The 15,670-nt window shown below is 39.5% G+C and overlaps 1 protein-coding gene across 1 annotated transcript in view; it reads left to right on the forward strand.

Moving 5' to 3' along the window:
• HECW2 (HECT, C2 and WW domain containing E3 ubiquitin protein ligase 2) overlaps nucleotides 1–15,670 on the forward strand; it is a 356,874-nt gene that overhangs the window by 153,664 nt on the left and 187,540 nt on the right. The window contains exons 5-6 of the mRNA XM_006862016.1: nucleotides 8,958–9,127; nucleotides 13,372–13,514. Coding sequence (XP_006862078.1) covers nucleotides 8,958–9,127; nucleotides 13,372–13,514 — 313 coding nt within the window. The remainder of the gene's footprint in view (nucleotides 1–8,957; nucleotides 9,128–13,371; nucleotides 13,515–15,670) is intronic.

Below are 15,670 nucleotides of genomic sequence, written 5' to 3' on the forward strand. Positions count from 1 at the left end.
GTAGTATAGTGGTTAAAACAAACAAACAAACAAACAAAAAACCTGGTTGCGAACCTCGTGGTCAGCAGCTCAAATCCTCCAGGCCCTTCACGTGAGAGAGATGAGGCTTTCCGCAACTTGCAGTTAAACAGCCTTGTGGCTCAGTATTCCGTATTGTTATTGTTAAGTGCCTTTAAGTTGGTTCCAACTCATAGCAACCCTGTGTACAGTTTCTGAGGAGCAGCTGGTTGGTTTGAACTGCCAACCTTGTGGTTAGTAACCTCATGCTGATCATACAGTGCCACACCAGAAGTCCAGCTGGTCCATAGGTTCTGAGTCTCTCTCTCTGGTGTCCATTTCTTATTCCCTCATCTGAGACTGCTTATTGTAAAAGTTTTTTTTTTTCTTCTTCTTCTTCATTTCTGTGGTGAACTTCAGAGATTATAAACTGGTCGTTTATGACTCAAAATTGGCCAATATTTCAATTCACTGCCATCAAGTCAATTCTGACTTGGAGTGATCCTAGGTAAAGATTTCTGAGACTAAGTCTGTATAATAACTGACAACTTCATCTTTTCCCCCACAGAGCAGCTGGGGGTTCAAGTCTCCCACATTGCAGTTTGCAGCCCAACATCTAACTCCCAGCACCAATGTGGCCCCTTTGGCCTTTAAAAAATACCCTGAGTTTTCAGAAGGGCGCTTAGAAGTTACTACTAGTCCACTAACTTCACTCATTATCTAACAATACGTCTAGTTGCACCAGTGCCTTGGACTTTCACACTCCCAAGGGCAAGCAAATACAGAAACAATTAGCCAACCCCAGTACCTTGGAAAATTTCATTTTTTCCATATCATGGGTGTCTTAATTTAGGATCATTGTTCTTACTGTTAAGTGATAAAGTTCCATTCTATCCCAACAATTGATTTTTATATCTAAAGGGATGTTATTAATTCACCACTGGAGAATGACCATTAGAGTTGAGCAAAAATGAGATGAATAAAGTAAACTGAGTAATCAAGAGTAAGAATAATTGGTAATTTATTATATTTTTCAATGGAGATTTATTTGCACAGTATCCCACTGCAGAAACCTTAGGTATCATAATTATTTGAGCAGTAACATTGTTCATCACAGTGGCTTAATCTTCTGATGGAACACTTTTTGTTTAAAGTGTTTTGCTTAAATAATTCAACTCTTTTGGACTTGGAGGTAGCCATTTGATCCTCATTTACTGTTGAAAATTCTCTTGTTTGGAAGTAGATTTAATATGTAAAGAAATTTATTTTTCTGTCTTTGAATCCTAGGTGAGTAATCAAAAAGGGCAAGAATATAAATGTATAAATTGCGTTTTCCTTTCAAAGTGAGTTTATGCTAAAAACACCCAAGTGGAAACATGCAGAATTGTTAAGTTGACAGTGAAATGCAAATTATGCATCAGTAGCAGCTACATAGCTGATAAAGAGCCAGGAATGAGAACGGAAGGCTGATGAGACTACAGCATCCATTCTCAAGTGCCTGTCTGGTTTCTTATCCATCTTACCCTTTCTCTCACAAGTTTTTTGATCAAAGACCTTACTATATTTTATGTTGTTGTTGTTAAGTGCTGTTGAGTTGATTCCAACTCATAGCAACCGTGTATAGGGTTTCTGAGGAGCAGTTGATGGGTTTGAACTGTTGACCTTATGGTTTGTAGTCTAGTGCTGATTCTATAGCACCACACCAGGTGGCGTTCTTGAAATAAGGTCTTCTTGGTTGGCTTTTTCAATCTTTGCTGGTTTACCAAGCTAATTCCATGTATGTGCCTTAGATAGTCCTGATCTGTTTTCATGACATGTGTCTGATCCATGATTTCCTGTGTGCCTTTACTGTTCTTCCTCAAGGGTGTGCTCTCTAGAGAAGATGCTGCTAGGGGTGCCCCTAGACATCTGTCCTTCTAAGAAAGACCGTGTGTTTTAGGAATGACCTGGCTGGGATAACCTTGTTGACCTCCTCTGATTTGTAGTCATTATACAGGAGTCCTATTGTGGCACTCTAGGATAAGCACTAGACTGCTAACCACAAGGTCAGCTATTGAAACCTACAGCCAAGCCTTAGACACACTATGCAGGATCGCTATGAGTAGAAATGACTTCACAGCAGTTAACAACCACAACAGCACACAGAATTTAAAGGCTCCTTGGTGGCACTGTAGGATAAACATCAGGCTGCTAACTACAACGTTAGCAGTTCAAACCTACCACTCACTGCAAGGGAGAAAGCTGAAGCTCTCTGGGAAACCACTACGAGGTGGGGCTATGAGTTGAAATCAACTCAATGGTAGTGGTTTCAGTTTTGGTTTGATACAGAATTTAAGGAGCCCTAGTAGCACAGTCTGTTTTGTAAGAAGTGCAGCAGAGTGCTCCCTGGAGGCCAGGATGGCTAAGCTTCGTCTCTCATACTTTGGACATATTGTCAGGAGGGAACAGTCACTGGAAAAGGATGTCATGCTGGGTAAGATGGAGGGTCAGAGAAAAAGAGGAAGACCCCTAACGAGATGGATCGGCCAGGTGGCATCACTGATGGCATCGAGTGTGGCGGCAGTAATGAGGTTGGCCCAGGATCGGACATTGTTTCATTCTGCTGTGCATGGGGTCGCAATGAGTCAGTTCCAACTCAATGGCACCTGACAACAACAACAACAACAACAACAAGTAGCACAATGGTTGAAGAAGCACATGGCTATTAATTGAAAGGTCAGGGACTCAAACCCTTTAGCCGTTCCATGGGAGAAAAGTATAGCACTTGGCTTCCATAAAGATTACAGCTTTGGAAACCGCATGGAGCAGTCCTGCTTGATGGCATTGCATTTGGTTTGGGAGATATGGAGCTTATGAATGCTGGTGGCACAATGATTGAAGCACTTGACTACTAACTGTAAGGTTAGCAGTTCAAATCCACCAGTGGCTCCATGGTGAGCTATTCCTGTTAAGATTGTAGCCTGTGTGACCATGTGGTGTGGTTCTCTTCTGCCTTATGGGATTGATATGTGATGAACACGGAGCCCTGGTGGCTCTCTGGATTAAGTGTTGAGTTGCTAATTACAAGGTCAGTGGTTTCAACCTACTTGCTGTTCCACAGGAGACAAATGAGGCTGTCTGCTTTTGTAAAGATTTAAAGTCTTAGATCCCCTGTATAGGGTCACTCTGAGTGGGAATCTACTCAATGGCAATGGGTTTGGTTTTGGTATGAATTGTAAGTGACATGCTATGGCATCTAACAACAATAACAACAGTACAGAGTTTGTTCCCCTGCTTACCTAGGCATTCCAAAAGTTTTTGAAGGCTCAGGGGTCATCTGCAGAAGTTTCATATGAATCTCTGTTTAGGACTTCCCTAAACTGAACCCTGGTGTGACCCTGAACTGGACTGATTGCCAAAAGGTCAGTAGTTCAAACCTACCAGCTGCTCATCAGAAACCCTCTACAGGTTGACTATGAGTTGGAACCTACTTGAGGGCACTTAGCAACACAATAGGCTAAACATACTGTATAAGTTGCCTGCAGACCATGTTCTTTCCAGAAGCTTTCAAGATTTCTCAGCTCCCAGTTCTACCTTATTCAAATTGGTAATCTTAAGAGATTGGGAACGTAGTAAAGCCAGCTGTATTTCTTGACTTTTTTTTGTATCCCTTAACCTAGCCATCTACCACTTGTCTGTCAGTTTGTCCTACTGTGTTGGCATGCGTGTTGCTGTGATACTGGAAGCCACAGGTATTTTAAGAACCAGGAGGGTATACTTATGATGGATAGATTTCAGCTGAGCTTCCAGACTAAGACAGACAATTAAGGAGAGGCAGACGCCTTCTGAATGGTTACGCCACTGAAAACTGTAAGAATTGCTTTGAAACACTGTCAGATAGCAGCAGAATATTGGATATTATAACATGATGAATGTTGTTCTTAAGTGCTGTTGAGTCAGTTTCAAGTCAGGGTTGCTGAAGAGTGGCTGGTGAGTTTGAGTTGCCAACCTTGCAGTTCATACTGACCTTGCAGCCCAGGATTACTCCTGTAGCACCACACCAGGACTCCAGCATAATGAATAGCACCACAATATTGTCAGATATAGTGCCGAAAGACAAGGCCCTGAGGTTGGAAAGCACTAAAAAATGAACCGGGGAAGAGCTGCCTCCTCAAAGTAGAGTTGATTGTGGTAAGCGAATGGAGTAAAGCTTTCAGAACCTTCACAAACCAAAATGAGGATTGTTGTTGTTGTTGTAAAGTGCTGTCGACTCGATTCCGACCCATAGCGACCCTGTATAGGGTTTTCGTGGAGCAGCTAGTGAGCTTGAGGTGCCGACCTTGCAGTTCAAATGGCTCTGCAGTCTGGCGCATTAACCCGCAGCACCACACCAGGACTCTGAGGATAAACAGCTGTATAGATCCATTAATAATTAGACCATAGAATATACAAAGTATGAATGTAGGAAAATTGAAAGTTATCAAAAATGAAATGGAACACATAAAGATCAGTATCCTAAGCATTAGTGAGCTGAAATGGCCTGGTATTGGCCATTTTAAATCTGATAACCTATGGCTTACTAAGATCAGAATGACATATTGAAGAGAAATAATGTCACATTCATCATCAAAAAGAACATTTCAAGATATATAGAAGTATAAATGCTATCTGTGATAGGATACTATCTGTATGCCTACAAGGAAAATCAGTTAGTACAACTATTATTCTGCTGTGCATAGCGTCACTAAAGCCAGTAATGATGAAATAGATTAATCTATCAACTTCTTCAGTCTGAAATCGATCAAACGTACAATCAATATGTGTTGATATTACTGGTAATTGGAATGCAAAGGTTGGAAACAAAAAGAAAGGATCAGTAGTTGGAAAATATGGACTTGGTAATGGAAATGATGCTGGAGATTGTATGATAGAATTTTGCAAGACCAATGACTTATTCATTGCAAATACCTTTTTGAAAAATATAAAAGATACACATGGACCTCACCATATGGAATACACAGAAATCAAATTGACTCCATCTGTGGGAAAAAACGGTGGAAAAGCACATCAGCAGCAGCCAAAACTAGGCCAGGTGCAGACTGTAGAGTAGACCATTAATTGCTCATATGCAAGCTCAGGCTGAAGCTGAAGACAATTAAATCATGAATATATCCCACCTGAAGGAGCTCTGGTAGCGTAGTGGTTACGAATCGGGCTGCGAACCTTAGGGTCAGCGGTTCGAAACTACCAGCCGCTCCGCGGGAGAAAGATGAGGCTTTCTACTCCCGTAAAGATTTACACCCTCGGAAACCCTGTACAGGGTCGCTATGAGTCGGAACCGATTCAACGGCACTTAACAACAACAACAATATCCCACCTGAATTTAGAAAGCATCTCAAGAACAGATTTGATGCATTGAACACTAATGACTGAGGACCACTAGATATTGTGACATCAAGAACATCATACTGGAAGAAAACAAAAGGTCATTAAGACAAGAAGCTGGAGAAGACCAAAGTAAATGTCATAATAGACTCTGAAACTTGAAAAAGCAAATGGAAAAAAATGGGGAAATAAAAGAGCTGAATAGAAAATTTTAAAAAGGGCAGCTTGAGAAGACAAAGTCAAGTATTATAATGTTCAAAGGCCTGGAGTTAGCAAAGCAGAGAAGAACATAGTCAGCATTTCTCAAGCTGAAAGAACTGGAGAAAAAAACTCAAGCCTCAACTTGCAAATTGAAAGATTCTATGGAAATTAAATCTATGGAAAAGATTGTATAGAAATTGAAAGATTCCTGTAAATTGAATTATTCTCCTAGAGGAAGAAGCCCATTGACAAAGAACAAGTCACCAGGAATTGAAGGAATCCAAATTGAAATATGTCAACAAACTGATGCAGCACTAGAGATATCATCTCAACCCATCTATGCCAAGAGATTTGGAGGACAGCTACTTGGCCAACTGACTGGAAGAGATCCATATTTGTGCCCATTCCAAAGAGAGGTGACCCAATGGAATGCCGAAATCATCAGACAATATCGTTTCTATCCCATGGGAGTAAAGTTTTACTAAAGGTAACCCAAGAACAGTTGCAAACATCCATTGACAGAGAACTTACAGAGGTGCAAGCTGATTCAGAAGAGGACATGGAACAAGGGATATCATTGATGAATTCAGATGGATCTTGGCTGAAAGCCGAGAATACCAGAAAGATGTTTACCTGTGCTTTATTGACTACACAAAGGCTCTCAGTTGTGTGGATCATGATAAGCTATGGACAACATTGCAAAGAATGAATATTCTGGAACACTTAACTGTGCTCATGAGGAATCTGTACACAGACCAAGAGGCAGTTCTTCTAACAGAACAAGGGACTATCGAATGGTTTAAAATTAGGAAAGGTGTGCACCAAGGTTGTATTCTTTCACCATATTTATTCAATCTGTATACTGAGCAAATAATCGGAGAAACTGGATTATATGAAGAAAAACATTGCATCAGGATTGGAGGGAAGACTCATTAACAACCTGCCATAAGCAGATGATACAACCTTGCTTGCTGAAAGTGAAGAGGACTTAAAAACATTTATCGATGAAGATCAAAGAGCACAGCCTTTGGTATGAGTTGCATCTCAGTGTAAAGAAAACAAAAATCCTTACCACTGGAACAATAAACAACATATATATAAATGGAAAAAAGATTGAAGTTCTCAAAGACTTCATTTTACTTGGATTAACCATCAACATTCATGGAAGCAGCAGTCAAGAAATCAAACGACGTACTGCATTAGGCAAATCTGATGCATAAGACCTCTTTAAAGTGTTGAAAAGCAAAGATGTCAGTTTGAGGACTAAGGTGTGCCTGACTCAGGCCATGGTATTTTCAGTAACGTCATATGCGTGTGAAAGTTTGACAGTGAATAAGGAAGACTGTAGAAGAATTGATGCTTTTGAGTTATGGTGTTGGAGGAGAATATTAAAAGTAACATGGATTGCCAAAAGAACAAAGAGAACAAAAGAACAAATATTGGAAGAAATATAGCTAGAGTGCTCCTTGGAAGCCAGGATGGCAAAACTTTTTCTCTCATACTTTGGACATACTATAAGGAGGGACCAATCACTGGAGAATGATATCATGTTTGATAAAGTGGAGGATCAGAGAAAAAGAGGATGACCCCCATTGAGATGGATTGGCAGCAGTGGTGACAGCGATGGGGATGGGCTCAGGCTTAACACCAGTTGTGATGTTGGGCCAGAACTGGGCAGTGTTTCATTCTGATGTACATAGCATCACTATGAGCCAGTACCAACTTGTTGGCACCTACTACTAAACTATGGGTAAAATGTTGAATGATGCAGAAAGCATCAAAGGAAGATAGAAAGTCTACACTGAGTCTTTGTACTGAAAAGAAGTGATCGATGTTCAACCTTATCAAGAGATAGCATAGGATCGAGAGTCAATGGTATTGAAGGAAGAAGTCCAAGGTGCACTCAAGGCAGTGGCAAAGACTACCAGGAATAGATGGAATACAAATTGAAATATTTCAACAAGCTGATGCAGCACTGGAGGCACTCACTCGTCTATGCCAAAAAATTTGGAAGACAGCTACCTGGCCAGCTGATGGAAGAGATTCATATTTGCCCTTTCCAAAGAGAGATGACCCAATGGAATACGGAAATCATCTGACAATATCATTGATATCACATGCAAGTAAAGTATTGCTAAAGATAATTTGCAAATGGCTGCAACAGTACATTGACAGGGAACTGCCAGAGATCACGCTGGATTCAGATAAGGTTATAGAAAGAGGGGATATCATTGCTGAAGTTAGAGGGATCTAGATTGAAAGCAGAAAATACTAGAAAGATGTTTACCTTTGCTTTATTGATTATGCAAAGGCTTTTGACTGTGTGGAATAGGACAAGCTATGGACAGCATTGCAGAGAATAAGCATTACAGAACACTTAATTGTACTCATGAGGAATCTGTGCATAGACCAAGTAGCATTCATTCAAACAGAACAAGGGGACAGTGCATGGTTTAAAATCAAGAAAAGTGTATGCTGTAGTTAAATTCTTTCACCATACTTACTCAATCTGTATGCTGAGCAAATAATTCGAGAAGCTGGATTATCTGCAGAAGAATATGGCATAAGGATTGGAGGACTACTCATTAACAACTTGTAATATGCAGATGACACAACCTGGCACAGGATTGGGCAGTGTTTTGTTTTGTTGTCCAAAGGTTTCTGTAAGTTGGAAATGATCCACTGGCACTGAATAACAGCAAGCCTAGCCATCTTTAACTGTGTCAGTCTTCTCAGTAAACAGACTTTTGTTGGGACTGTAGCAACCCACACAGTGTGGAACAACTACCAGTGATTATAAATGAGGTACAGGATATTTTCACATATTTAACTTATTTTTCATGCTGTTGAAAAGGCATCCTCATGGTTATTTAGAATAGCATGTATAATTCAAAATTTGTCAACAAATTTGTGTTAAGAGAATTACAACCAGAATTTTCCTTAGGTACCTGACTGGCCAGACTTTGTCACTTACACTTCAGACATGTTATTAAGAGGGACCAGTCACTGGAGGAGGACATCATGCTTGGTAGAGTGGAAGGTTGACGAAAAAGAGGAAGACCACCAATAAGCTGGTTTGGCTCAGTGACAGCAGCAGTGGGCTTAAATGTAACAACAAATGTGAGGATGGTGCAGGACCAAGAAGTGTTTTGTCCTATTGTGCATAGGGTCACTATGAGTCAGAACCACCTGACAGCACCTAACAGGAACAACCTATGAAGTCATTTTTTGAATAACTTTGTTATTGTTTTACAAGGTGGTTTCTGTATGGAGTTTGTTTGTGATGACTTAAGGATACATTGTCATTGAACTGCGTTTTCTAATCAGAATATATGGATCTCTTTCTTCTTCTTTTCCTCCATCCCTTCCTTCCTTCTATTCTCTTTTCTTTAAAGATCTTAGGGCAGTTGGGCTCAAGAAAGGCATGTTCTTCAATCCTGATCCTTATCTTAAGATGTCCATCCAGCCAGGTAAGAAGAGCAGTTTCCCCACCTGTGCCCACCATGGGCAGGAGAGAAGGTCTACCATCATCAGTAACACCACAAATCCAATTTGGCATCGAGAGGTAAGGAGTCTTCTACTTGGGAAGTCTGCCAACTTTGTCTCTTTCCTCAAGCCTCTGGGTGTCTTTGGGCTCTTTATGGGTGTGGGCATGGTGGCTGAAGATGGTAGGGGTTTTGTTTGAAATAGTGCACAAAAGCAATAAGTTATTCCCTTCTAGACAGGACCAGCAATCCAGGTGTGGCACTGTAGGATAAGCACTGGGCTGCTAACCACACAAGGTCAGTGATTCAAACTCATCAGCCGCTCCTCATAAACCCTATATAGGGTCACTGTGAGTCGAAACTGACTTGATGGCACTTAGCAACAAAAACAATGACAACATGCTTATTTGCTGAATAACTTTCCCACTTTACAAGGTCAGCAGTTCAAATTCATCAGCCACTCCTTGGAAATCCTATATATAGGGTGGCTATGAGTTGGTACTGACTTGATGTCACTTAACAACGCCAGCAACAACCAGGGCCAGGTGAGACAAGTAAGGCACTCACAGCAAGTGCATCATTCTAAAGGGCACCAACAATACAGTAATCAAATCATACTTCAATGCACTTTAGAAAAAGAATGCAAAAGGTGTACAATGAGCAAAATATCCATATTGTAAATAAAGATTGGAGCAGTAACAGTGCATTGTTCAGTAACAGCCATATTGGAGTCTGGGACAAAAGGAAAAACCAGCAACTCAAAGCTTGTCTGTATTTAGAATTTTGATATTTTTGCTTAGCATGTATTCAGCACACATTAAAGGAGTTTCTTTCCCTAAGGACTTTGGTAAATGTTTTTTTGGATTTCTAGATTTCTGTTAAGGTCCTCTGGTGGTGCTGTAGGATAAGTTCTGGGATGCTTACTGTCAGATTTGGCAGTTCAAGCCCACCAGCTGCTCTGCAGGAGAAAGATGAGACTTTTGGCTTCTATAATGATCCGTAGCCTTGGAACCCTGTACAGGGTCACCCTCAGTCAGAACTGACTTGACGGCAATGAGGTGATTCTTTTGAGATTTTTGTTAATTAGATGAACCATTCGAGGAGTGTTTAATCCCAGTGAAGCCAGACTGTGTAGCTTTTATTCTAAACTTCTTCACAATTCCCAGTCACTGTAGTGTACTGCTTCAGTGAAACCAACAAAAGGATTTTCTCATTGAACTACATGAAGTCTAAGAAGACCTTTTTCTCTGATTTGCAAATCATGAGCTCTCCTGCTATTTCTGAGGCATCAGAGGCAAATTTCACAGACTAGTGTTTGAGTGTTGCTGTGTAAACTTTTATTGGCATATGAGCTACACAACTGATTAGTTTGCATCCTAAATGTTTAATAACAGTGATGTGTTCTAACAGTGTTTTGTTGTGTTGTTGGGTGCTATCAACTCAGTTTTGACTCATAGCTACCCTATGTACAACACTACCTGGTCCTATGACATCCTAGAAATATTTAATTGGAGAGGGAGATCATACCAAGACTGTAAAACCACCTTGAGACTGTATGAGGTGTGGTGCTGTAGGATCATCACTGGACTGTGAACCACAAGGTTGGTAGTTCAAACCCACCAGCTGCTCCTTGGAAACCCTGTACAGGGTCACTATGAGTCGGAACTGACTCAAAGGCACTTCACAACAAGAAGGAGCCCGTATGGTACAGTGGTTAAGCAGTGCCCAGTTGCCAACTGAAAGATTTCAGATTCCAACTCACCAGGATAAGGATGTCATAAAGACAACCCCATGGGGCATTTCTACTGTAGGACTGCTCTGAGTCAGGATTGTTTTAACAGCAATGGAATTTCTACAGCAAGATGTTTCTCTTGGGTAATTCATATGATTATTTAACTGGGTGAATTCTGCATGTATTCTTACACCTGATTGAAAAATTGTTATGATCCCATATGGTTAACAACTTCTAACCGCATGCCACTTGATGTAACACATTTGTTATTGTTGTTGCTAAGTGCTGTTGAGTTGCTTCTGACTCATAGCGACTCTCTATAGGGTTTCTGAGGCTTTAAATCTTTGAGGGAACAGAAAGTCTCTTTCTCCTGTAGAATCTGGTGGGCTCAAACCAGAAACCTTGTGGTTCACAGTCTAGTGCTTATTGTATAGAACAGCCACACTTCCCTAACACATTTGTTGTTGATAAATTTTATTGAGTCAGTTCCAACTCATAGTGATTCTGTATAGGGTTTCTGAGAAGCAGCTGGTGAGTGTGAACCACCGAGCTTCTGGTTCAAACCAACCTTATGGTCCCACACTTACCTTGCAGCGTCATACCACAAGCCCTAACACATTTAACTACATCAAAAACAAAAAGAAATCTCAATAGGAGCTCTGAATGGCATAAGGTAGATACAATAACCTTGCTTTCCTTACATTTTTTACTTACAAAATTCTTGACCTTGTTACCAGCGCCACATTGTTGTTGTTGTTGTTGTTGTTAAGTGCCGTAGAGTTGATCCCAACCCAAAGCGACCCTGTATAGGGTTTCCGAGGAGCAGCTGGTGAGTTTGAACCACTGACCTTGCAGTTCAACCGGCTTTGCAGTCTGGTGCATTAACCCACAGCGCCAAACCCGGACTCCATTAGCTGGTATAAAAGGCAACATTTTATCTCTCCATTTTGGTGATTAAAAACCTAAGGCTTAAAGTATTGATGAGGCTTGAATAGTTATTGTTGTTTAGTGTCCTCAAGTCGGTTTCAACTCATTGCAAACCCTGTATAGGGTTTCCAAGGAGCAGCACTTGAGTTTGAACCACTGACCTTGTGCTTCAAACTGACCTTGCAGTCTAATGCTTTATCCCACAGTGCCTCACCAGGACTCCATTCACTGAAGAGATGGGGCTTTCTTGTTCTAAGTTCAAGTCTGTCTAGCTGATTGTGGTTCATGATGACCTCCTGTGTGCCGCAGTAGGAATTGTACTCCAGAGGGGTTTTCCATCATTGATTTTTCTGAAGAGATGACCAAGCCTTTCTTCCTAGGTGCCTTTGTGTAGTCTTAAACCTCTACCCTTTTTCTTAGTAGCCTAGTGCTTACCTATTTGATCCACTAAGGTACTCATTAACCTATGCAAGCACATTTTTTTTTTTAAGCAAACTATCATATTATATGACCTTTAAGAGAATTTTTGTTGTGTTGTTTCGAATAAATGAACTCGTTGTAATGTAAGTGCAAAACTAGTTGGCTAGCACTGTTCACATCACTAGGGTTGTATGAATATTGTCCTGGAGAAGTGAACTGATTGATATTCCTGGTTCCACTATTTACTTCTCCAAACAGATCCTCATCTCTAAAAATAAATCTTTATAAATGAAAGTAAAAGTCTTAGTGAGGGTCTGTATATTTATTTTATATGCGTGTATAAATATTTATTGTATACCTTTATTAATGTCCATTTCAATTTTAAAACCAAAAAGCAAAGTTTATCTTAACCTTATACTTGTATTTTATAGTCCAGAATAAATTATTCTTATTCCCTTTTAGTCATAATTTCATTTAAGGTGTTTGTATTTTAACATTATCAGGGAAACCACACTATTCTGTAGATGTTCCTATTATAACCACTAAGTGCCATCGAGTCGGGATCAGACTCATAGCGACCCTGTACAGGGTTTCCAAGGAGCATCTGGTGAGCTAGAACTGCTGGCTTTAACGGCTCACAACGACGTTGCAGTTTACCGTATTAACCCGCAACGCCACACCAGAAGTCCAATGAATCCCCTTTAAGTCATAATTTCATTTAAGGTGTTTGTATTTTAACATTATCAGGGAAACCACGCTATTCTGTAGATGTTCCTATTGTAACCACTAAGTGAAGAAGTATTTTAAATTGTTTTACAACTTCAAAATCCTGGGCGATTAGGAATTAAAATTGTGGTTAATCAATGTGGTTAATTCTAAACCATCCTATAAAATGATATTTAAACTCAATAAATTAAGATATAATAAATGTTATGAATACTAAAATTGTATTGTGCATGATTTAAAATTTGATAACATCTCATAAAACATTGAGCCAGGAAAGAGTGGATGGTTGGCTGATAAGTCTCCTTTTCTAATACAGATTTTTACCATCACTTTTTAAATCAATGTGAGTGTTCTTGATTCTGTGTGAATAAGAATTGACACTAGCAGCAGGGATTTCTAGCCATGTGGACTCTGTGTGCCATTGGACTTTAAGAGCTACCATTTCCTACAATAATGAAATGATATAATATAATATTGGTCTTTCTTATGAAGCAACATATCTGGGTTTTTGTTTTCCAGAAATATTCCTTTTTTGCACTTCTGACTGATGTCTTAGAAATTGAGATTAAAGACAAATTTGCCAAGAGCCGTCCTATCATCAAGCGTTTTCTGGGGAAATTAACCATCCCAGTCCAGAGGCTACTGGAGCGGCAGGCCATTGGGTAATCACCCTTACCTTCAGGGAGGGTCTTAGCACTTGAAATGATACTTGTTGTAGATAGTTTTCTTACTGATACAAGCGGGTAACATAAGATGTTTTAAAATAAAAATGCTTTTCCTGCTTATTAGTATTCATAAAAATTTACACCCTTGAAAACTCTACAGGGCAATTCTATTCTCTCTTATGGGATCTCTGAATTGGTATTGACTTTGATGGCAGTGGGCTTGGGTTATAAAGTATGCTGGACAAATAGTAATTTGTTTGATTTACATACTTAAAAGATATTTATATATCTTCAGCTTTTCCAAGATGGGTCTACCATTGATATTTCAGTGTCACATCTCTTCATGTTTGAATTGCTTTTGAGTGTTTTGTAATATTGCTATAAAATCTTCTCCTTAAAGCAGAATTTAAGTGGCACCTTAACCTGACTAATCCTATTCCAAGGACTTTAATTCTAGGAAAACCAAAGCAAACATGTTAGAGCTTTTAGAAATGAGACCTAGACTCTGAGGAGGTGTTGCAATAGAGCTCCTAGATATAGGCATTTATTCAGGCAACCTAACTTCATTTGCCAGATTTAAAAATGTGGTTTCATGTCTTTTTACTTCGGCAAGCTTTTTGTAAACTGTAAATAAGGCAGTTAAGAAGGCGTAACGTATTTCCATCCCTTATGTACATGTTGTATGTGTAGTTCCATGGTCAATAGAGACAAAATCAGTAACACTAGCGCCATGAGGTAGCATTGAAGGGGCGTCTTGTTTTATGATGTTTTCAGTGTAACGACATCTTTTAAACATATGACAAAAGTATCGTAGCAGCAGCAACAGTGATAATGACCTCAGAGCAGGAATTCAGTACATGACACTCAGTAGTTCTCACAACCTTTACAACCCTGGGAGGTAGAATCTGTAATTCTCCCCACTCCAGAGATGAGCAATCTGGAGTTAGTAAGTAAATCCGTAAGCTGGACTTGGACTTCACACTCACCTACTCGAGAATCCTGGCTTCTCCACAGTATTTCAAGGGCTGACAATCATGGGCCATAAGTCTAACTTCTGAGAAAGGCTGACCATTGGCATGCAATCTGCAGCTAATTCACCATTTAATTTTGGCAAGCCACAATATTCTTGGATATTAGTTTCCTCATCTGTAAAAGGAAGTATTTTGAACAGAAGATCTTTCAGACCCCTTCAAATCTTAAAACTCAGAAATCATAATCAGTTCTAGTTCTCTGGCTAGCAAAAGTAATAGATTTTTTGGTTGAGCCAAACTACATGAAGTAGAAATGTTATACAGTAATTCTAGTTGCCTTGTTTATCCGACATAACCTGGGGGGAAAATCACCATTATTTTTAAGACTAGCAATTATTGCTTCTATTGGAGACTGTTGGGAATTATTAAAATAATTTTTAGGATCTATGGAAAGTGAAGGATTATAGAGAGTGAGAATTAACTATAGGAAGTATAGGATAGATATAATTTTCATTTGTATAATTATAACAATATGTTTTACACAACTTATGAAATTTGGTAGCAATGTCAAGTTATGTATGCTAGCAAGAATGATCAGGAAGAAAAAAAACCTGTCAGTGCTTGCATAAAGGTGTTGATGACTGGCTGGCTTCTCACTCAGTCTTTTAAAGAGCTGGACACCTGGAAAATTGCTAGTAATGGGTGTCATGTGACTGGCGAGAAATCTAGATGAATTTGTGAAATAACAGAATTATGAAATATTTCACTATACATAGATTAAAAGTATTGCCTGATAGAAATCCTTTGGGGTTTGCTGTATTAGATAAGAAAGCTACATATTAGTATATCAAATATTGGCATGCAAAATTTATATTTCTGATCTAATCCTTGCTTTCCATTAAGTAACTGATGCATCTTGAAAAATGCTGGCTTTTGTTGTTTATGTGTTTAGAAGGACCCAATGCTCAGATTTAGTTGTGTTTTTGTTACTGAGTCTGGTTTTATAGAAGAGCTAGAACTCTTCATTAATCACGTATTATGAGAGTTTCTGTTCAAATGTGAGGTGTTTTGTTTTGTTTTAAGAGAACAGCCTATTTTCTTTCCAGAAAGCTCATTACTTTCCAATGTTCATCACTTACCAATGCCTTGTCAATTCTTCTGATTACATTAGTGAGAGAATGG

The sequence above is a fragment of the Chrysochloris asiatica genome, unplaced genomic scaffold, assembly GCF_000296735.1.
Source record: "Chrysochloris asiatica unplaced genomic scaffold, ChrAsi1.0 scaffold00045, whole genome shotgun sequence".
NCBI classification, from domain to species: domain Eukaryota; kingdom Metazoa; phylum Chordata; class Mammalia; order Afrosoricida; family Chrysochloridae; genus Chrysochloris; species Chrysochloris asiatica.